Source organism: Protopterus annectens, chromosome 9.part0 (genome assembly GCF_019279795.1).
Source record: "Protopterus annectens isolate FY-2018-M chromosome 9.part0, PAN1.0, whole genome shotgun sequence".
Classification (NCBI taxonomy): domain Eukaryota; kingdom Metazoa; phylum Chordata; order Ceratodontiformes; family Protopteridae; genus Protopterus; species Protopterus annectens.
This window is the reverse complement of record NC_056743.1, coordinates 400,531,163-400,554,784: the sequence shown is the minus strand read 5'-3', so window position 1 is coordinate 400,554,784 and position 23,622 is coordinate 400,531,163. Positions and strand designations below refer to the sequence as shown.

At 42.0% G+C, this 23,622-nt stretch overlaps 1 protein-coding gene across 1 annotated transcript in view; it reads right to left on the bottom strand.

The window, feature by feature from the left end:
- BIN3 (bridging integrator 3) overlaps positions 1–23,622 on the bottom strand; it is a 2,343,840-nt gene that overhangs the window by 994,316 nt on the left and 1,325,902 nt on the right. The window contains exon 6 of the mRNA XM_044082933.1: positions 17,146–17,186. Within this exon, the coding sequence (XP_043938868.1) occupies positions 17,146–17,186 (41 nt within the window). The remainder of the gene's footprint in view (positions 1–17,145; positions 17,187–23,622) is intronic.

Below are 23,622 nucleotides of genomic sequence, written 5' to 3'. Positions count from 1 at the left end.
TTTTCCACAAACTTTCCAGTCTACCTAGATGTTTAACAAAGTCAACAAAATTCAAGTTTCTCATCTACCTTTCTTGCAAAGCCATATTTCACAAATGTGACTGGCCATTTTTAGTCTCCCATTTATTCACTAATTTCAGTTTTGCCAGTCTTTCTAATGACCATCTAAATCTGTCATTACCCAGACTCTGGTTCAAGTGCAAAGTACTCATGATTCTTCTAGTCAGTTCATGAGCTTTTTTCTGTTTCACAAGAATCTTCTTTTGGAAAACTGGAAAAAAGTGTTCACTGGTTAAGTTGTTCTATGACCTTTGATGTCAGAAGAATGAAAAGCAGAGTCCCCTTCTGCTTGACTGCTATCTGTTGGATACACTTTACTTCCTCCTCCTGTTCTACATCACAAAATGTCTGATGCAAGAAACATATTGTGAGGACAACTGGATACAGCAGATTGAATCTCACAACTGCCTCTTTGCATTCCCTGATTGCAGAGATAAATTTGTTTCTCTGCCTGGTGTACAGTGAATGCATTTTCCACAAACACAGTTTCCAATTTTTAATACCTTCCTCTTTACCATAAATTTTATTTATTTTACATTTCTTAACCGGGGGGTGTCTGACTGAGCCGAAAAGGCCCTTTTTCAGCAGAGGCCCGGGAAGAAAAGCTCCACATAGAAAAATTACAGATACATTTAGATATGATCAGTATACAAACAAATTACAATAGACATGTTTTTACAAAGGTATGCAGCACATCAACAGTTACAGTGGAGAGAACAAACAAGAAAATATTAATTTAAAAATAAAGGTAATAAATAGATTTGTTGTGTAAAGCTGAAATTAGGAACGTAGGTAGAATACATGCATAGTACACGGGTACAGTACATACATTGTACATTAGCCAGTGTTTGTGAGTAAGAGTAAGAACAGTTATCAAGTACTCTAGGCTTAGTATGTGTACCTTATCCGCTTTCACTAGCCTGGGGAGCAGTCATGGCACTGCCAACTTTGCTTGAGATGTTGCCTAATGAGGTTTTTAAAGGAGGCTTTGGACGATGTGTTTTGTATGCTAGTGGGGAGAGAGTTCCATTTTATAGCCACTGAACTACTACAGAGTGCGTCTCCAAAGTTATTGTAGCTGTTGGTGACTTCTAGTAGTAGTTTGCTTGATGATCTAAGAGGCCTTTTAGCTGAATGATATTGTACTAGGTTTCTGAGGGCAGGACACTTATTGGGGAGGTAAGAGAATGACAGAGGCAGAGCTGATTGTAGGTTAGGCAGTTCAAGCCAGTGGAGCTGTCTCAAAGCAGTACAGTGATGAGTTCTATATAAGCAATTTGCAGCAAAGCAGGCAATTCTGTTATAGCAGGCTTCCATTTTGCTTAGTTCAGTTTTGTTGAGAGTAGTCCGAATGGGAGATGCATAGAGTAGGGTGGATAGAAGTTGGGAGTGAGCAATGGCTGATCTTGTGTTGTTAGTAAGAAATGGTTTGATATGGTAGAGTAATCCCAGTTTGGCAAGAACTTTTTTATAGTTAAGATGACTATCAAATTTTAGATGGGAGTCTATGGTTATTCCCAATAGCTTAGCCTGTGCCACTGGAGCGATTGGAGTAGCATTTGTGGAGTAGATAGTGAATTGACTGTTATCAGTGTTTTTGTTCGAACTGGTTATAATCATAAGCTGAGTTTTCTTTGGATTGAGGATAAGTTGGGGTTTGGTAAGGGAGTTTTCAACGTCAGAGAATGCTAGTTGAGTTGTTTGCAGGAGGGTGGGAATGTTTTGTGCAGCACAGATTAAGGTATTATCATCTGCACACTGAATGATAGATGCATGCTTTGTTGAGGTATGGAGGTCATTTGTGAAGATTGTGAATAGTAGTGGTCCTACGATAGAACCCTGTAGGACTCCTATAGTTATTATGGGCAGCTGAAGAGAGAGAAAATGTTCCCATTTCACAGTTTGGCACCTGTCAGTTAAGTAGCTTTAGAACCAGGTAAGAGTGGACTTTGATAGGTGATACTGGTTTAGTTTGTTTAGCAGGATTTGGTGTGAGACTGTGTCAAATGCTTTGGACATATCCAAAAAAAGGAGGGCTGTAGTGGTACTATGGGCAGGTCTGAAACCATGTTGAGTGGGTGACAGGATGCTGCTGTCTAGGAGATATTTTAGCACCTGGGTATGGAAAAAATTTTCTAGCATTTTGGCCAGGGGGGAGAGTAAAGCAATGGGTCTGTAGTTATTAAGTTCAGTGGAGGTCCCCCCCTTTATGTATGGGTGTCACATAAGATATTTTCCAGAGTTTGGGCACATAGTTTTCAACAATTGATCTGTTTATGAGAGTGGAGATTGGGATAGCAATAGCATCTGCTGAGAGTTTCAAGAAATAGCTGGGGAATAGGTTGGCTGCTGTTGATGAGGTTTTTTTTTTAGTTTGGAGGGCAAACTTTTGATTGAAGTGGTGGAAACTGTTTTGAGGGTAAAGCTTGTATTAGTGTTATTTGTGTTGGGGGGGATAGTGAGGTTGGAACTGTCTTGTGATACTAAGGATAGAATTGAGTTCACAAAGTGGGAGCTGAATTGCGTTTCGATGGGAACTTTAGTGTTAGGGGTGGTTGGTTTGGGGGTAGCCTTTTGGGTGAGTTTTAGTAGCTGGTTTACATTTTTCCAAAATTATGGGGGGGGGTTGCGTTGGTATTTAGTTTGTAATGTCGTGTAGTAGGATTTTTTGTCCAGCCTAATGCATTTTTTTGCATGGTTGCACAGTTCTTGGTACTTTGGCTTTGTGTTTCTTTGTTTGTTTTTTATAGTAAAGCCAGGCAGTGTCACTGGACTTGAGGATTTGTTTGGTTTCTTTACTGAGCCACGGGTTTGTAGAGGTTCTAACTTTGATTTTGCACAATGGACCAACAGTGTCTAGGTGTAGAAATGTTTTGTTGAAATATGCTACAGCCTAGTCAAGTGGGAGGGTTTTTAGGGGGAGTCCAGTCACAGAGAGTAAAGTATTGAGGACCTCAGGAGAGAAATTTTTTGTGTTTCTAGTGGATTTATAGTTAGTGGTTTTGCACATGCTTGTTCTACTACGTATAAGGTACATTATGTTGTGGTCACTTAAGGTGTCTGGGAGACTGCCTGTGTGGGGGTACAATGTGGGGTTGTTAGGACCCAGTCAAGGATGGATTCCCTTTTAGATTTTTTATCACATCTAGTTGGAATTTGGACAAGCAGCTGGTAGCCATGGAGATTTATTAGATTAGTTGGTGGTTCTGATATACAGGTGAACCAATATAGGCTGAAATCCCCCAGAATAAGGGTTTCTTGTGAGTATGTGGAAGAACACCAGGATAAGAAGTCTTCAAGCCTAGCAGGTGTATTACCAGGTGGAATATAGATCACAATTGTGGTTATGCCCTTTTTAGGGTGAAGTTGAAGTTGTGAGATAAGTATATCCCAATTATTGGGGGAGGGGTAGGAGTTTGGTAATTGACATATAGTTAAGTAAAATTTGTCAGGATCAACTCTTTCTGCTTCTATGATTGCATCTTTACTGCTACACATCTTGGCTACTTTCTCATTGCTAGGTTTGTAGCATACACACAATGTGCCATCTCAAAAAACAAATCAATCTGTGGAACACCATTCCAGTTGCTTATATGTATCTTCATAAAAGCAATGCAGTCTTTTTCCTTCAAGTTTCTCTGTTACAGCAGAAAATTTCAGATTTTCTCTGCATTCATTCTGTCTTTTAGCACCAGATTCAGAAACATTTATATGTTGGAGTGGTTAGGAGATTAACCAGCCAAAATTTTCTGAGATTACTTTTTTAGTGTAACCATGATAGTTAGGCGACATAACGTTTTCTGACATGTATACTTAAATTGTTCAGGTAGGTACTGTTTGAACTGATGTCTGAACTGTCTGTAGTCAATGATGTCAGTAAGATCAAGAGGCAAAGACTGACATAGTTTAGGGGTAAGAACAAAGACACTGTGGTCTGCAAAAATGAGGTTCAGTGGAAGAAGTTATGAGAATAAGACTGGCTTCTTAGGTTGTAGTGTGGACTGGATATAGCTATTCTCACAGAGGGATGGTGCATCTTGGCAATGGAATTTAAACACGTTCGATTGTGTTGAAAATGAAAATGGCAGTCTTAATAGATGCAACATTTTATATTCAGAAAGGGTAGCAGCAACACTGTTCTTGCCTCCCTTTTAACACTGGAAAAAAACACCCTGTACACATGGTTTCAGGGCAATGAATGTGCTCCCTGTATATATGGGTATAATGCATACCAAATCTTCAGACCTACTGGTAATTGTGGGGGAGCATTTGTCAAGTATATCATCATCGCATGACAGATTCCTTGGGATACCCCATTTGAACTCCTAAAAGTCCAAATCACCAAAAGCAAGACTTGTTACCACTTCATAGTTTGCTACAGTACAACCTCTATGTCCAATTCTGAGCATGAGTTACTTTAATACATTAGTTAAAATTTCCATTAAACCCAAGACCTTTCAGCTGGGAGACTTCAACTATCCATCAATAAACTGACCTACACTGCCAGTGGTCAGTTTACTGTCAGTGTTAACTCTTTCTCAAGTAGTTAACCATCCTTCTAGAATGCCCAATATCCTTACTTTAGTCCTCACAAATATGGCCACTTCTTGTATATCTCCATATGTATAATGACATTTTAAAGCAGACCATAATTTAGTGATCTTTTTCTTTAAAACGGGTGGCACTTCCTCTGCAAGTAGCTCTGTGTTTAGGGACTTCACAAAAATGAGTCTTCAATTACTTGATGACCTAAATAAATTCTGCTGCAATCCTCCTCGGAGGGATCCCATTGTTAAAGCTGCTACCTATATCTATGACTTCTACTCCCACTTAAATACTTTTACTGACAAGACAGTCTGCTTAATGCTTATAAGAGGTCTCATTCTACCTACTATAAGAGCACACCTAAGCAAACTAACAAAGAGCATAAGGGAACCATTATGAAGCTCAAATCTTGGTATGAAATTAAAAAAAAGCTACTAAAGCCAAAAAATAACTACAAATCTTTAACTATGTCAGGAAGTTAAGCAGTAACGCACAACAATGTCCAGAACTAGTCCAGAACAATACTACACTTTCTGACCAAATGGAAATAGCTAATAATCTATTTGTTTATTGACTTTTGTTTACTGGGAAAGTCCAACTGGGCACAGATGCCCTTTTTCAGCAGAGGCCTGGGGAGAACAGCCCCAAGGTATCTTATTTAATGCAATTAATATTTACAATAACAAATTTTATAATGCAGTTTCACTGAATACATAGCATAATAGTCAGCATTATAACATCTGTATTGCTATTCACATTCATTAAATTTACAAGGCTTGCACTGAGACTTTACAATTAGAAGAGTGGTGTATAAGATAGGTAGGAGTAATATAAGAAACACAGCAGAATGAGGTATTAGAGGAGACAAGCAATTTTGAGTGTTAACAGAGTAGTGATGGAACAGTAATTCGGCTGTGCTAAGTAGTAGTAGTTTAAGAAGTACAATAAAGTGAGGTATTAAAAGGTGACAAGCAAGTTAAGTGACTTAGTGCTTTAAAGGGAGGCATAAAAAAGTTGATGAAGGGTGTTAGAAAGCTATTTCCCAGATAAGAAGCAGGGACAAATTCTGGAGGCAAAGAGGAAGCCTTTTAGTAATGGTTAGAAAAAATGAAGGCATGCGATACACCTGATTGATGTAGGAATTTTATTCTAAGTTCTAGCTACAGTATCGGAATAGACTGATCCTAGCAGCCTTTTGTGGTTTGTTTGTGGCAAACAGCTGTTTATTATTTGATTGAAGGGGGTGATTTAGAAAACAGTATTGGAGTAGAGGTCTAATTGCTGGGCACGTAGATGGGGTATGGATGACTTTATGGATTAAGCTGAGCCGAGTATAAGAAGTTGTTCAAGGCAATTAATTGATTTTAGTGCTAAACAGTGGTGTGCCTGCCTAGCTACCACTTGGTAGCTAGAGTTACCTTGACAGAGTCTGTAAGGAATTTCTTTACTCTATGTAGGGTGCCTAGTTTTTGATGGGTTTTCTTGAAAATCAAATTTAAGATTGTTGTTGACTATCATGCCAAGTGCTATTATTTAAGGAAGAAATTTTTAAGTTTTTCACATGGAAATGTGATCTTGGAGAAAATAATTTTTTTGGGGGGGGGGGGGTAGAAGCAAGTGATTATCCTGTAAGCCCTCTTTCAACAGAGTTAAAGGCTTCTGCAGTAATTCTCTAAAGATGCATTAGTTGTTAAAAATGCATATTAGGGTAGAATCATTAGTGTATTATATGAGGGAAGCTTGCTGAGAGGATTTAAGTAAATTGTTAGTGAACATATTAGAGAGTGAGAATGGAGCCCTGTGGTACACCAGTATTGACAGGAAGGGGAAAAAAGTGGAGAGGCATTTAACAGACAGGTATCTATCTGTTAAGTAGTTGTTAAACCATAGTAGTGTGGGTTGTGATAGCCACAGGGTAGACAGTTGGTAGAGGAGTGTTTTTGGTGACAGACTAGATCAAAAGCTTTAGCGAGATGAAGGAATAAAGAGGAAACAAGTTTGCCTTTTGTCTCTGGCTTTGTTGATAGTATCTGTGAAAGTTAATAAGGTTGTGGTAGTGCTATGGGTGGGTCATAACCACGCGGTGTGGGAGTCAGGAGATTTTCCTGAAGAATATGTTGAAGTTGTTGTTTTGTGAATGCACTTCTCTAGAATTTCTGACAACATCTAGCTAACAAATTTAGTGCATATTTTACTCCACCCACAGTTACAGCTATTCCACAGGTTCCACGATCTAAACCACCCCCTTTAACTACTAAGGAACAACAACAAGTTCTCTAAGCCCTCTCAATAACAGAGAATACTACATCCATTGGCCTGGATAACTTATCAGGTTGCCTTATTATCACTGCCAAACATGGCCTTACTGACGCCCTACTTAACCTCTTTAATCGAAGCCTCTCCAGTTGCTACATTCCAGAAGCCTGGAAAATGGTCATTGTAATGCCATTACCCAAGGATACCCCAACCACACAGCCTGGTAACTATAGATCCATTAGTCTCGTATATAAAGCTATGGAGCACATTATCTCATACCTCATTAATCTGGACACTGAAAAATCTGTTATGCATGGACCTTCATCAATTTGGCATTGTCAAAGGTAGATCTTGCCTCTTTAATCTCATTAATTTATTTGAAAAGTAACCAAAAGTGGATAGTAGTTATGCATAAAACATATCCAGACCTGGCCAAGGCATTTGACGCTATTCTCCATGTAGGCATTATTGATGGACTTTTAATCTGAATACAAATCCTTATGTTGTGCAGTGGATAGCTAACTGGTTTACTGACAGAACCCATGTTGATTAGAGTCACAACTGCCACTTCTGAAAACAAAAAAATTACCAGTGCTGTACCACAAGGCTCGGTTCTGGGCTCTCTTCTATTCCTCAGACCACTAATGAAGATTATAAACTACTACGAACTGGGTGTTGTTATTCAGTCTTCAACTGATTCACAATTGCTCTAACATGGGCTAGATCACATTAACAATTAGTGCAAGGACAATGGTCTGAAATTAAATGTTCTCTGTACTCACTCTCTCACAGACCCCTCCATGGAGATCTGTGTCTAGGTTTTCAGGCCATGAAAGATCCAACCCTTTATGACCTCCTATTCCTTTGCAAAAATAATGATACCTCAAATAGTCGGTTAAAGCAACTAAACCTTTATCAGCAGATAAATGAGACACGTTAGAGCAACAGATGCATATCCCAAATCATCCCTCAGCTCTGGAATAAACTTCCACTACATGTCAAGCAGAGTAGCACCCTTGCCACCTTCAATATAAACCTAGATAACTGGATGGGCAGCCTCAAATTCTCCCTCCATCTAACTTGTTTTGCCCTCTTTGAGACTAGAGTGAGCTTTTTGGTAGGCATGTAATGGTCTGCAGACTTACCTATGAACCTAAACCACTTCACACGCCCTTCAGAAAATGACCTTGAGAAATGAACACCAGCGATACAATGGCACAAACTCCTCTTACTTTACATAAAGTCATCATTTTTATGAAATATAAAGCCATGAATTAATGTAAATTAAACATTTGTCAGGAAATAGGATGTGTTACTGCAGGCCCGATCAACAAAGTCTCACTGACTAAGAGTCCCACTCATTGTAGCAGCCTTTTAGAGAGTGCTGCTGGTGATAGAGTGCCCTGGTCAGGCAGTAGTTTGCCGATATAACTGTACAAATTACATCTCATGCAGGCATAGGTATGTGAAACACTTGGTACTACACACTAGCAACTGTTTACTTTTCTCAGAGTTTGCATAATTGTTGAGTTGGTACACAACTAGCAGGGGTGCAGAGATGCTTTCCCCTTTTAAAAAACGTTCTTTATGATTTGATTAGGGTTTTTGTGTACTTCAACGTTTGCAGCTGAAGAGGTCTTGATCACTACGGTTATTTTATTGTATCTTGAAGAGATGGGGTTTTGATATGTATGACACTTTGGTGACTGGTGTGCAAAGTGAAGGCAACTGTCATTCATTCATTCCAGTGGTAAGGTGTCCAGCATCCATTCAGCAAGGACAGCATTCTGGTTTTCGTTAAATATTTAAGAGAGCATGACAGCATTTTATCAACAGCTACATTATTTTCCAATACAGGCATTCTCCCCTGTCCATGCCTGCTCACAGTCAGTTCCCCCTCTTTCTAAAGGTGTCGAGCCAACATGGGGGCAAGGACCAGCTGAAAGGGAGCTGTCATGTAAGGCTGCATGGAGAAGGTTTCTGTCTCACCAGAATCTGTCAACAGTAGCAATGATGGTGTTTCTATTTTAGGTCGTAATCCCACATCAGCTGGCTGACTTCAGCACTAGCATCATTATGTGGGCCTACTATCCCCTCCAGGATCTATGTCAGAACATCGTCTAGCCAAAACATTAATGTTCATAACATTGATCCCACATTACTGAAATAACGTTGAGGTGCAAGAAAGTCAAATGGCTGAAGATTGCAAAAAAGAAGTTATGTCTTACCATAACGTTCTGAGTTGTTGATCTTCTTCCAGTCATCACTGATGGGATTAATTCCGAGCCCTCGGAACCGAGTCGGCCTTGTACCAAGCTTGCGTGCACCAAAAACTCTCAAGCTAAGCTGCTACCCACAATGCCCTTTGCTCAGCTACCTCAGATCGAGTTTGCATGCAACATATAGAGAAAGAATAAGCCAGAAACCATCTCTGCGCAGAAACCTTAATATACCACGAAGACCCGGAAGATCCACCAGGAACCTAAGGAGGGGGTCGGTGGGAGGGTGTGATGACTGGAGGAAGGTCAACAACTCAGATGGAACGTTATGGTAAGACATAACTTCTTTATCTGAAGTTGTTAATCTTCTTCCTATTCATCACTGATGGGACCGAGTCCCCAGCTACTTGGAGAACCTGGATGGCCCTCATGGAAGAACATTCCTAAGAACCATTCAGCCAAAGGCCGCTCTTCCCCTGCAGATCAGATCCAATTTGTAATGCTTGATAAAAGTGTGGGGCTTAGCCCAAATGGCAGCTGCACAAATGTCATCCATGGAGGCCCTAGAGTGGAAGGCAACAGATAATGCAATAGCCCTAGTTGAGTGAGCTTTGATTTGGCCCGACTTAGATCCCTCCTTAAGTGAACATGTGAAGGAAATGCAATCCCTGAGCCATTTAGACAAAGTAACTTTTGATACTGAACCTCCCATTCTAGGGCCTGCAAAGGCAACGTAAAGCTGGTCTGACTTGCGGAATGATTTAGTTCTGTCCAGATAAAAGCGTAATTGTCTATGAACATCCAGGGAATGTAGAAAGTATTCTCCCTTGTTCGAGTAATTTGGGAAAAACACTGGGAGCTCAATGGACTGGTTAATGGAAAAGTCAGAAACCACTTTGGGGAGAAAGGATGGATTAGTTCGAAGTGATACTCTGTCCTTATGAAAGATTAGATAAGGGCTCTTGATACATAACGCTTGTAATTCCGAAATTCTTCTTGCTGAAGTTATAGCCACCAGGAATAAGGATTTCCAAGATAATAATTTTAGGTCACAGGTGGCAGATGGCTCAAATGGGGGCAGAGAAAGAGCCTGCAGAACCCAGGACAAATTCCATGCCTCCACCGACTGTCTAATGGGAGGCCTGCTGTGAAAAATACCCTTGAGGAAAGTCTTGCAAAGACGAGTGGAGATAAGTGGTACTCCTTCAGACCCGTTATGGAAGCTGGAAATAGCTGCTAGATGGACTCGGATGGTAGAAGCCGAGGCACCTTTGTCAAACAACTCAGCCAAGTAATGAATAGTGGCCACTGGGGCTGCGAATGGGTCTAGCTCCTGATTACGTGACCAAACTAAGAATCTTTTCTATTTATCCCTGTAAAGTTTTCTGGTGGATGGTTTATGAGAAGCCAAAATAATCTCCCAAACAGGTGAAGAAAGGGTTTCTTCGCTGGCAACTAACAGAAGTGGAGAAACCAAGCTGTCAGCTTGAGGGTGGACAGATTCAGAGGAGTCAGCCCTTGTGGGTAAGAAATTAGTTCCTGACGAGTGTCTAGGATCCAAGGAGGTCGTGACAGGTGAGGTTGGAGGAAGGGAAACCACACTTGATGAGGCCAAAATGGAGCAATTTGGATCACTTTGCTTCTCAACCGAATCGCCTTTTGCAGAAAGAGGGGAATCAGAGGAATTGGAGGGTACGCATAAAGGAGACCCGTGGGCCAATCATGGACTAGAGCGTCTCTCGGTGACTCCTGAGAGGGGGAAAGAGGGCATAGTAGCTGCTGCATTTGTCATTTGAATGGGAGGCGAAAAGGTCGCAGCATGGCTGGCCCCAGGGACTGAAAATTTCCATTGCCACACTCTGGTTGAGAGACCACTCATGCGGATGAACTATGCATCTGCTCAGTCTGTCCACAATCACGTTGGAGCTCCCCAGGATGTGCTTTGCGATCAGGAAGCGGTTGGAGGCTATCGCCCACTGCCAAATTCTCATGGCCTCGTGACAAAGGGGGTAAGACTTGGTCCCTCCCTGTTTATGTACCAGACTACGGACATGTCCGACTGGACAGCAATCATTCTGGACGGACGAAGTGGATGAAAAGCTTGCAATGCCAACAGAACTGCTCTTAACTCCAGAACATTGATATGCAAATTGACCTCCACATCGGACCACGTGCCTTGGACTGACTGTCCCTGCATGTGGCCCCTCCACCCCATCAGGGAATCATCTGTGGTCACCGTGGCGCTGGGCTGTGGAACCTGGAAGGGATGACACCAAAGATTTTCTTCTGTATGCATCCACCAGAGGGGATCTTGTTTGCAAATGTTGGTGATGAGAAGCTTTAAGTTCAGGGGATGAAGGTTGGGTATCCACTGGGCCTGAAGGAGCCATTGTAGCAATCTCATGTGAAGTCTGGCTAAGGGGACTATGGGGATGGCTGCGGCCATAGATCCTAAGGCTTGAAGAATTTCCCTTGCAGACACCTTGCTTTGGCAGAGTATCACCTGAACTTGTGCCCTGAGTCTCTGAAGCCTGTGGGCAGGAAGAGAAATTAGGCTAGACTGCGTGTTGAATATTGCCCCTATAAATTCCAGTTGTTGTGATGGATGGAGGTTTGATTTCTTCCAGTTTATGGTGATGCCTAATGATTCTAATAGAGCCAAGGTGTAGCGGAGGGCCCTGACCAGGAGATGCTGGGTGGGGGCGGAGAGGAGCTAATCGTCTAGATATGGAAACACCAGGAATCCCTGAAGTCTCAGATGAGCTGTTACCACTGCCAGACATTTCGTGAACACTCTGGGGGCCGTCAAGAGACCGAAAGGCAGGCTCCCAGCCGGAAGCGAAGGAGGCTCCTTGAGTGCTTGTCCATCTTGATATGGTAATACGCATCCCAGAGATCTAATGAGCACATCCAGACACCCTCCTGCAGATAGGAGAGGATGGACTGAATCGTGACCATGCGGAACTTGGTCTGAACTACTGATTTGTTTAGATGACTGAGATCCAAAATGGGCCTCCAATCCCCTGTTTTCTTTGGCACCAAAGAGAATCTTGAGTAGAACCCTAATCTGCACTGATCTGCGGGGACCCTTTGGATGGCTCGTTTTTGAAGTAGCTTTCGTATCTCGGAAGCTGCCTCCTCCCTTTGACTGGGTGGAACATCGGGAAGGGATTTCGGAAGTCTTGGATAGGAGATTAGTGGAATATAGTAGCCTCTAGTAATGATTCTCTGCACCCACTGATCGTTCGTAATGGACAGCCAGGCATCTTGGTGCAGAGAGAAATGTGCCCAGACTGCTTCCAGAGGAAAGCAATCAGGCAGCGCCTCAGGAGCACTGAAATGGTCTACCTGAGAAGGAATCTCTGGAGTCCTGTTTCCGGGGATCCCATCTGCCTCAAAAGGGGCATCTTCCATTATTGGCACCCCCTCTGCCTCTAGAGGAGTCCTCGCCACGCGAGTCTCGGAAAGGACCTTGAAACTTCTTGTGCCACATTTTTCCGCTCCTCTGGTTCCTGGAGAATGAACGCTGAGGCTTGGAGAACCGTAGGCCAACGGCAGACAAGGTCTTCCCATCTTGCCCTCACCTGGCTAGTGTATCCTTGACCTTTGCACCAAACAGAGTCAAGGGCTCAATAGGGGCACTAAAAAAGTAAGACTTGATGGAGTCCGTGAGGTCACAGATGTGTATCCAGGCGTGACGTCTCATAACTACGCCTGCACCCGCAGCTCTAGCTGCTCCTTCGGTCGAGTGTGACAGCAACCTCATGGATGAATTAGATATGGATTCTAAGGTGACAAGTTGGGAGGCAACCTTATCTCGTACTCCATCTGATACTTGTTCCGGAGAGTTCGGAGATAAGATCTCTCTGGAGCCTCGTCAAATGTGCCATAAAGTTCATAAACCTAACTGCGAAGGTCGCTGATGCAAAGACTCACTTCCCTAACCTGTCCAGTGCCCGGGACTCTCTGTTGGGTGGGTGAACAGCAGGACTCTCTTCTGCAAAGTCCTTTTCTGTGGCAGCCGCCACCACCATAGCGTCCACTGGCAAGCCTCTGGACCAATGGGGTTGATCCTCTGAAGGGGAGAGAACTTTGTCTGATCTCCTGGGGATGGCCTAAATGGAGTCGGGGTTCTTCAAAGCCCGTTGCACGATGAGCTTAACCAGCTCATCGGCAGGGGGGGGGGGGGTCACCCAAGAAGTAGAGGGCCAAGAGCGAAAGGCCTGCAGGAATATGGATTCCTCTGAGGAAGGGGTTGAGGACTTCAGTCACCCCTCTATTTCAAGATTTCCATGATGTCCCCAAAGGAGACATCATCAGGTGGCGACCGTGGGAACCCTTCCCCATCATCGTATCCTCTGTGAGTGACGCCTCCAGGGAGTCCGTGTGTCTCCTCTTACACACCCGTTTCCGCGGGGGTTCTTCAGTGGGAACATCTGAAGAAGACTCGGAAAGTGAAATACCCTGAACAGGGGTCTCCTGGGCCTTGCACTCTCGGAGTCCTGGAGGGGGTGGACTTTGACAGCTGCGGCTCAGAGGGAACCGGGGGAATAACCAACTGTGGAGGACTGCTGGCAGCAAGAGCCCTCTCCATCACCTGGAAAGCAGGCCTGCCAGAAGAGGAATGGGAGCCTGGAACAGAAGAAGACTGAATCTGAACCGGGGTCACACCCTGCTCCAGATGGACCACCCCCGGGGCAGAGCCCCAATCAAGCTTGGAGCGGTAGTCACCCTCTGCTCTGAAGTCGGGGCTGACAAAACCGTCGGAACTGACACTGGGACCGGGGGCTCAAACCCCCCCCCCAAGCATGAGATTGTGGAAGGGTGGGCTCCGACGGAACCTGCAGCCAAAGGGATCTCGGAACCTCAGACTGAGTTGCTGTTGGCGCCAAGGGAGGAATTCCTCTGTTAATAGTTGAGCCTCGGATTCATGGGAGGAGAGTAAGCTGGGGTTGCTGGAGAAATAGACCCAAAGCCATGAGTGGGATAGGGTCTAGGCGGATTTGAGATTCGGGGCTTGTCTGACAAAAGGGACCACATTGGATGAGTATTTGATACATGGTGTGTCGCAGAATGACACTGACGATTCCAATTTTGCAACAGGTAATAATGGTATGGTCAGAGCCATGAAAGGGCTCTGAGCTGAAGTCACTACAGGAGTGGACGACAGGAACTGTTCTGACGTTGTTGTCGGAACCAATAACAGGGTCGATAAGAACAGTTCCAAAGTCGTTGTCGGAACAGATAATGGGATTGAAACAGGTGAAGTCTGTGTCGATAAAGAAATGGAAATATTGGTCAGAATCAAAGACGTCATACTGGTCGGTATCGAAGACATCATACTGATCAGTATCGAAGATGTAGGCAGTGCCGTAATTGTCGGTGCCGGTGTGGGTGCCGACTAGGCTACATTCGTAAACTTTATTGGAGCTGAGATCGGAGCCAATGTAGTAGTTGGCAAAGAGGAGGCAGAACGGTGTTCAGACGATGGCTTATGGGCCTTGTGCTTATGACCCTTACATCTGTCACCGGCCGGTAAAGGGGTTCAGATTGAGGACGTTTCTTATCCAAAGCTGGAGAGGGTGAGACCTCCCATCGCAGAAATGGCCTCAGGGAAAGGCGAAACAAGCAGGCCCTTTAAAATAAGTTTCTTACGACGTTCATTCAGTGTCCGCTGACTAAAACTAGCACAGACATCACAAGGTGGTTTTGCCAACAAATGCGGAACCTCCAAACAGTAAACACATTCCTTATGAAGGTCACTATTCGGCAGTTTACCACTGCAAGAAGAGCGGTGTTTAAATCCCCGTAGTTCCCTTCTTTTCAGACATTCCAAAAACACTCTCGCACACAAGGGACAGAGAGAGGAAAGAGAAGAAATGGAGGAAAGAAAAAGTAAACACCAGCAATGGTAACAAGGTACCGTAAAGGTAGAAAGTTAGAGATATCAAGAAATTACCAACAATGGTAAGAAAGAAATACCTGTGGGTACAGCAGTAGCAATATAAAACAAGAACCAGTTACAAGGAAGAAAAAACTTTTACAAACTATTAAATCTTTTAAGAAAAAAACACTTAGCTGGAGAGCTTGGTGAAATGCTGCTATATGGCTGTGCGGCAAACGAGATCTGAGGTAACTGAGCAAAGGGCATTGTGGGTAGCAGCTTAGCTTGAGAGTTTTTGGTACACACAAGTTTGGTATAAGGCCGACTCGGTTCCGAGGGCTTCGACCAAACCCATCAGCGATGAATAGGAAGAATATTAACAACTTCAGATCAAATGTTTTTGTAGGAGGGCAAGCGCCACCCCTCCCATTACTTATATACACCAACTCCAAGATAACAATACAGCTGAGAATGAGCAAATCCACCCCCCCATACCACAATCCCATACAACCACCTAATTGCATTGTGCTGTGTTCTGCTGTTCAACTTTTGGGCACTTCGATGATGTGCCATTTTGATAATGTGGGATCAGTGTTATGAACAGTGACATTTGGCTAGTTGACATTCCAACCTAGACCTTCCTTTCCTCATACATGTACATACTTCCATACAAATGGTAATGAAGGCTACCGTCAACAGCTTCACAGCAATGTGTCCATGATTCCAGTACTAGGCATTGTGGTACTTTGCAAACCACTGCTTATTTGGTGGAGACTAGCTGAACTGATGACCCAAGCCACCACTCCCCAAAAAAGACAGGTTAGCCAGTGTTGGTCAATCCCATGTTAACCCATTCACCTCTTCAAGTGCCCGAGACATTATATGAACTCAGGTTGCTCGGGATGCAGTCACTGCTTTATCCATTTAGATCACAGAGATAGCCATTACTGACCACATTTTTATTTCTATAACAGCTGCATTCCATTTAAATATTAAGGACTCCACTCACATTAAACCCTTAAATGATGTAAAAACTTTATGCTCACTGCATACTCCATCTTTTAACTTGATGCTTCCAAATACACATTAACAAACCTATGCACAGAAGGTCTACTATCAGTACTAATACAGAGGAAAGATATTTATACATGTGAAGCACTACTCCCTGAAAGAAGAGCAAACACCCTTCAAATCAAAGCAGCCAAATGTTTTACCAAAGACCGAATGAGAAAATTCAATACTAGGCCAGCACACATCTACAGCCTCAGTGCCTCTACACTTCATGGCGTTCTTGAAATAGAAATTTTTGCAATTCTTCTTCTATTCCACTGTAGTTCTTTTAATGTGTATGTATATAAAAATATGTGTAGTTACAGAGAAACATATAAATAGGCATGCACTCAAGCATCACACCTTTGGAATAGCAGTTCTGGGTAAAGTAATGTGCAAGTTTTTACTGACAACACTGAATAAACAGTCTTTTTTAAACCCTCTTCTTGAAGCTAATACTCTGCTTCTGATACTTAACTGGGTTGGTACCATTCCTGGTCAAATCCCAACATGTCTCTCTTCAGATGCAAAAGGCAGATTTAGCCCTCCCAGCAAATCCTGTGGTGAGAAATAGCTTACTGGGAAAATATCACCAAAAAGAACATGCAAATTTAACTGGGAAGCAAATGAATAAATGATAACTATCCAGTGGCTTGAGCTACACAGACAGTAGTAAGTATCCAATGATAAATTCTGCTTGCTGACGCTTCACTTCATTTGGAGTGCATACTATGTTACTCGTCAGAGAAGGGTACTCTGGCATAGCTTTGGCCATGTTAAGAATGATCCCACACAGCCTACAGATAGATCCTATATAGGCTTTAGCTACAGATCTGTGGCAGTGCAATATTCTGACCTTGACACAAGGATGACACCCACTCTATTCTTGGTATGCTCGGTTATGGACACTTGTGGCTCTGGGTTTAAATATGCATTGAGTTCTCCTTCTTGATGTAACAGCCCCTAGACTGGTTACCAGTGACTTTCTTCTTTTTATGACATGTAACTGTTGGCAGACACTATGTCTTTGTGTATTAACATACTGAATTATCTATAGCACAAAGCAGTGTGAGTACTACTAATTTTGATTCCAGAATACAAAGCATCAAGCAACACACACCTGTTTACTTACTTTTTAAGTGGTTCAATAACAGTCCTCTGAATCTGATTCACCTACGAAAACAAAAACAAAAGTATTCAAGTTACTCCCTAAAAAAATATTTCTACTACCCCAAAAACAATGTGAAATGTCAGCTACCAAGCACCACTTGTAAAGAAGGCTTTGTTAAGCTTACAGCTGTTCAGACATTTTCTTATAATAAATCTTACTAAACTTGTAATCAGATTTCATTTTGTATACAACAGTTACATACTTACAATAACAATAGAAGAATAGTTGCATTTGCATTACCTTTAGGACTAAGGCTGGCAGGAATTAGACAGCCCACAAGATGAAACTTCCCCAGGCTACCTGGCCCCTTCTCTTCTACCCACGATGCTGTGCAATCTCCAGATTTATAAGCCCAAACAAAGGTGGAGCAAAAAAAAAAAAACACAAGCCTTAAGCAGACAGAATAGGGGATTCAAGGGATGCTGCGGTAAGGAACATGGGACTGAGACTGGGAGTTCTAACTTCATTTCCTTCAGGACAGCATTGTGTGTCTCACAAAACTGAATATCTTAAAGGAATCAATCAGAGATCAGATGGTCATAAACATCACATGAAGAGCTGGGAGCATTGTCTACACAAATGACAGTAAACAGAATCGAGGAAAACAAACACCCCAGTGCTCCCGACCCAGACAGCTGTCCTGCTGTAAACTTGCTATTATCTCTTCTCATGGCTCCCACCCTGAAAGGCTCGCACAGTTAGAAGGACTGCATCCAGTTGGGCATTTAAAAAAAAAAAAAAAAAAAAAAAAATCGGATAAAAACAGAACATATATTAGAATTTAAAGGAAGTAAAAAAACAAGAAAAAAGCCTCTTACTTTAATCACAGGCTCTGAGGATTCCTCTGGTGTGGTTAAGCCCCTTGCATGTTCCCCTCCTCCTGCCTTGCTAACAATTCGAGGGTACTTAACCACTTCAATTAACCTCCATTTTTCAAACACCATAGTGCTCTCAACCCAGACGGCTGTCCTGCTGTAAACTTGGTATGTAATTTTCTGTGCTATTGACTCTGACTATATACAATTGTAGATTTAATATGTGCAATCTTATGCCGACTCTGAATGTTTAAAAGTGCATTAATACATGAGGCTGACGGAATGCATTGGGCAACTGATTTTGTGCTTTCTTGTTGCTGCTAAACGGACGTGATTGTTTGTGGATCAGTACAACTTTGTTGCAGTATTTAGTCCAATTCTTAAATCCTACACTCTACAAACAGCCTACTTCCCAAACACTACCACCATTGAACTTTTTCATGCTAAAGATACAAGATTGCTGTATGCAGAATTGTGTGACACTGATTAGCGTTTCTTCGTCTTATACACGCTATATCTTGCTTACTTGTTCTGTTTAGCTACCAAATACTTGAAACTGTTTCTTAGGGCAGTGCATTGTACTATTAATGTAAGGATTATGCTTTTTCTCTCAGTTGCTGTGTTATATATGGTATGAAACACTCTTCAATTATTTGTTTGCTATAGTTCTATTTCTGGTGATGAGCTAACACTAAATATCTATTATGAGGTATTATCTCTTCTCACGGCTCCCACCCTGAAAGGCTCGCACAGTTAGAAGGACTGCATCTAGTTGGGCATTTAAAAAAAAAAAAAAAAAAAAAAAAACAGATAGCCACACTGGTTTACCCTCAATAACAAACTTAACTAAGGTTACTATTTTTTCTAAAGTCTTTCTGCTTAAACTGTTTAATTCAGCCGTACTGGTTCAACAGCACCAAACTTACCAGCCCTTAAATAAGGCTCCTAATGCTAAAAAGTTCCACCAAATTGTACTGTTAAAGGTGCTGTTTGTGTTTAAAAACAAAATAGATTAGAATTTAAATGAAGTAAAAAAGCAAGAAAAATGCCTCTTACTTTAATCACAGGCTCTGATGATTCCTCTGGTGTGGTTAAGCTCCTTGCATGTTCCCCTCCTCCTGCCTTGCTAACAATCCGAGGGTACTTACCCACTTCAATTAACCTCCATTTTTCAAACACCCCAGTGCTCTCTACCCAGACTGTCCTGCTGTAAACTTTTGTTTGTAATTTTCTGTGTTACTGACTAATTAAATACAACTGTAGACCAAACTCCTACTTTTCCTTCCCCGTTCTCTTTCTCATCACAAAACCTCCTTTTTTATTACATCTTCTAACAATACAACTATCCAACCTGACACCCACACAAAACTCCTAGGGGTCATTATTGATGACTAACTCAAATTCAACCTACACATACTCCAATGTATAAAAAAAAAAAAAAAAACAGAAACTAGGTCTGCTATATCGGAACAAAAAATTCCTAACCCCTGAATCTAGACTTACCCTGGGCCAGGCACTCCTCCTCCCCTCCCTCTTATATGCCGCCCCAGTTCTTACCAATATCCCAGCCTCCACTCTAAACAAACTCCAACAGACTTACCATAAAATAGCCAGATTCATTACTAACTCCCCATACAACTCACACCACTGCATTTCTTTAAACTCTCTTCAATGGCTTGAACTTCCCCAGTTTCTGCTATCTTATCAATTTCATACACTACACTCTATTCTTTATAAACCCTCCTTCTGCCCATCTCTACCTTCTTTAGTCTCCATCTACATCCCATCCCAGACCCTCCGTACTTCTAACCAACAATTTCTTGATATCTACCACCCGAAAAGGTCAGTAGGCAAACTACTCTACAAACACTCCCTTGCCCATGCTTGGAACAAACTTCCCCTTGACTTGCGTTATCTCCCACACCTCACACTTTAAAAATGAACTAAAAGCTTATTTTTTCAATTCCAGAACCTGCCCTTGCCATGACCCTACCTAGTCTTCCTTCTCCTTATGTACCTTCAAAAGGACCATACTTAGTACCTCATTACACTTCTCTCTCCAATGTGTCTACTATGCATTTGCATAATTTTATATAAACAAAAAAGTTTTATTGTTGACCTATTGAACTATATCAATGTAAAATTGTTACTTAGCATCTTTTTAATGCAACTTTAACTTTATGCATGTAACCCAACATATGTGAATCATTTTGCTATAACTGCTATTATATCAATATTGTTTAAAATTGTACTTGTTTAAAATGTACTACTGGAGCTTTTCTCCTCGAATCTCCACTGAAAATGGGCCACAAGCCCAGCTGGACAAACCCGGTTAACAAATGTCAATAAATAAAATAAAATGTGAAATCTTATGCTGACTCTGGATGTTTAAAAGTGCATTAATACACAAGGCTGACGGAATGCATTGGGCAACTGATTTTGTGCTTTCTTATTGCTGCTAAACTGAAGCGATTGTGGATCAGTATAACTCTGTTGCAGTATTTAGTCAAATTCTTAAATCCTAGACTCTACAAACAGCATACTTCCCAAACACTACCACCATTGAACCTTATTTTCATGCTAAAGATACAAGATGCTGTATGCAGAATAGTGTGACACTGATTAGCGTCGTTTCTTCTTATACATGCTATAACGTGCTTACTTGTTCTATTTAGCTACCAAATACTTGAAACTTTCTTAGGGCAGTGCAGTGTACTATTAATGTAAGGATTATGCTTTTTCTCTCTCAGTCGCTGTGTTATATACGGCATGAAACACTGTTCAATTATTTTTTTTACTACAGTTCTATTTCTGGTGATGAGCTAAGACTAAATATCTCTTATTAGGTATTATCTCTTCTCATGGCTCCCACCCTGAAAGGCTCGCACAGTTAGGACTGCATCCAGTTGGGCATTTAAAAAAAAAACAGCCACACTGGCTTACCCTCAGTAACCAACTTAACTAAGGTTACTATTTTTTCTAAAGTCTTTCTGCTTAAACTGTTTAATTCAGCCATACTGGGTCAACAGCACCAAACTTCCCAGCCCTTAAATAAGGCTCCTAATGCTAAAACGTTCCACTGAATTGTACTGTTAAAGGTGCTGTCTGTGTTTAAAAACAGAACATAGATTAGAATTTAAAGCAAGTTAAAAAAACAAGAAAAAAGCCTCTTATTTTAATCACAGGCTCTGAGGATTCCTCTGGTGTGGTTAAGCCCTGATCCACTCGCCCTCCAGGCTCGCTCCGTGCTCCTCCCTGCCCCCTATTCCCACCCGCCACAAGTACCTCCGAATTTATAACCCCTCAGCCACACACTCTCCCCCTCATTCATGTCCATCAATGCCAACTCCTTTGCCCCTAACACCCACCCTGTTATAGCCAGATATGTTAACACCAAAACTAAATACTACCAAAAACTGATGCATTTCTAAAGCTCATAGCTATTTTGCCCCACACTATTACTATTGATGGGGATATCCACCCCAACCCTGGGGCACCATCCCCAGACAACAGTAACTCTAATCATAACAGCCCAAACATAAGACAAAACCTAAATAGACCCCCCCAACTCACTACTGAACTGCCACTTAAACATTAGAAGCATCAACAATAAAGTCCACAGCCTCCATGCCCTCCTGACAACCTACTCCCCCCAACATACTTTGTCTCACTGAAGCATGGTTAAAACCAACTATGCCAGACAATGAAATTCTACCTCCAGGGTATAATATACTCTGGCTAGATCGCACTACCAGGAAAGGGACAGTGGTTGCTGTTCTCTATAAAACCAACCTAAATGTTACTCTACACAACCTTCAACCACCTATATTTAACAAAGCAGAAATTATGATTTCCAAACTACAAATAAATAAAAACAAATGTATAAACATAGTATGTGTCTATATTCCCCCAGGTATTAACTCAGGGACCCTAGAAGACATACTCTACTGGCTATCCAATGCCTACCTCCAAGAGACCATTGTTCTAGGGGTCCTCAATATAGATTGGAACACCTGCACTGCAGAGACCCCAGTGACCCACGTAAACCTACATGGTTTTACACAAACTATAACCTCCCCTACTAGGATCAGCAAGCCTAACAATAAAGAAAGTATCCTAGACTGGATACTAATTAATAGCCCTCAACACATGTACAAATCTGGTACTCCCCCTGAAGATCTAAGTGATCATTTCTTAACGTATACTATTAGGGATAAAGTTGAATGTCCACATCTACTCACCTAAAAAACGATAACAAATAAAAACTTCAACCTTAATAAATTCTTAGAAAAACTTAAATTATGCAATTGGTCAATTCTAAAATTACCACCACTAGATGAGGCAGTAACACACATTCCTGGCCATCCTTGACAACCATGCACCTGCACGCTCTATTAGAATTAAAACAAAAGTTGTCCCCTGGCTCACTAAAGAAACCAAACTAAAGATCATCCAAAGAAATAATGCCTGGAACACCTGGTGCTCCTCTAAAGCTCCACAAGATTAACTCAAATTTTGACAATATAGGAATGATACAAAAAAAAAATCCATATTACTAGACAAAAAAAAAAATATTTCTGCCATCTACAGCAGAAACACCACAATAAGCCACAGAAGTTCTGGGCAGGTATTAAACTCCTCCAACCAGGGCAATCCACAACTCCAACCCCCTCAGCCCCAACCCAAAAATTGTCAGAGTCCATTGCCAACACCTTCAACAGTTTCTTTCCAGAAACCATCCAGGCCCTTGCTAGCAAACTTAAACCCACTTGTCCTAACACTGAACCCCCTAAACTCAGTGACATTCTCTCCTTTAGCTTCCAAAAAGTTCTGACTTCACTCATCAGAGCCCCAATTAAAAAACTCAAACCAACCACCCATTCAGCTGACCTCCTCCCTGCAGACTACCTGTAAAAAGCTGCTGATGTTATAGCATACCCTGTCTCTATTTTGATGAACAGAACCATAACTGAAGTCTCTGCCCCTCTATCTGGAAAATATCACGTGTCATACCACTTCACAAAGGAGCCAGCTCCATTGAGCTGTCAAACTATAGACCAATAGCTATCCTTTCCCCTCTGGCTAAAATTATGGAAAAGTGTATCCATAAACAACTCTTACACCACCTTATTCAACATAATCTTCTGGCCAACTCCCAGCATGGATTTAGACCACAGCACAGTACCACCTCTGCCCTCCTCTCCTTTTCTAATGTCATAAATTCCAACTGTAACAACAACAAACTATCTTCTGCCCAGTTTCTCGAACTTTCCAAAGCCTTCGACATGGTTAACCACCAGGTACTCTTACTTGCCCTAAATAAAATGTCCCTAAACAACCATGCCATACAATGGTTTCAATCTTATCTTAGTGGAAGACAGCAGGCTGCCCTTTGGCAGGACAAACTATCCACCCTTCTCCCCATTACCCTTGGTGTCCCTCAAGGCTCGATATTAGGTCCCCTTCTTTTCTCCCTCTTTATCAATGACCTCCACACTGTAATCCCAGATGCAACCTGTATACGATATGCGGATGACTCCACCCTGATTTGCTCAGCCTCTATCCCTACAGATCTCCTTAGTTTAATCCAGAAAACCTTTACTACAGTGGAAAACTGGATCTT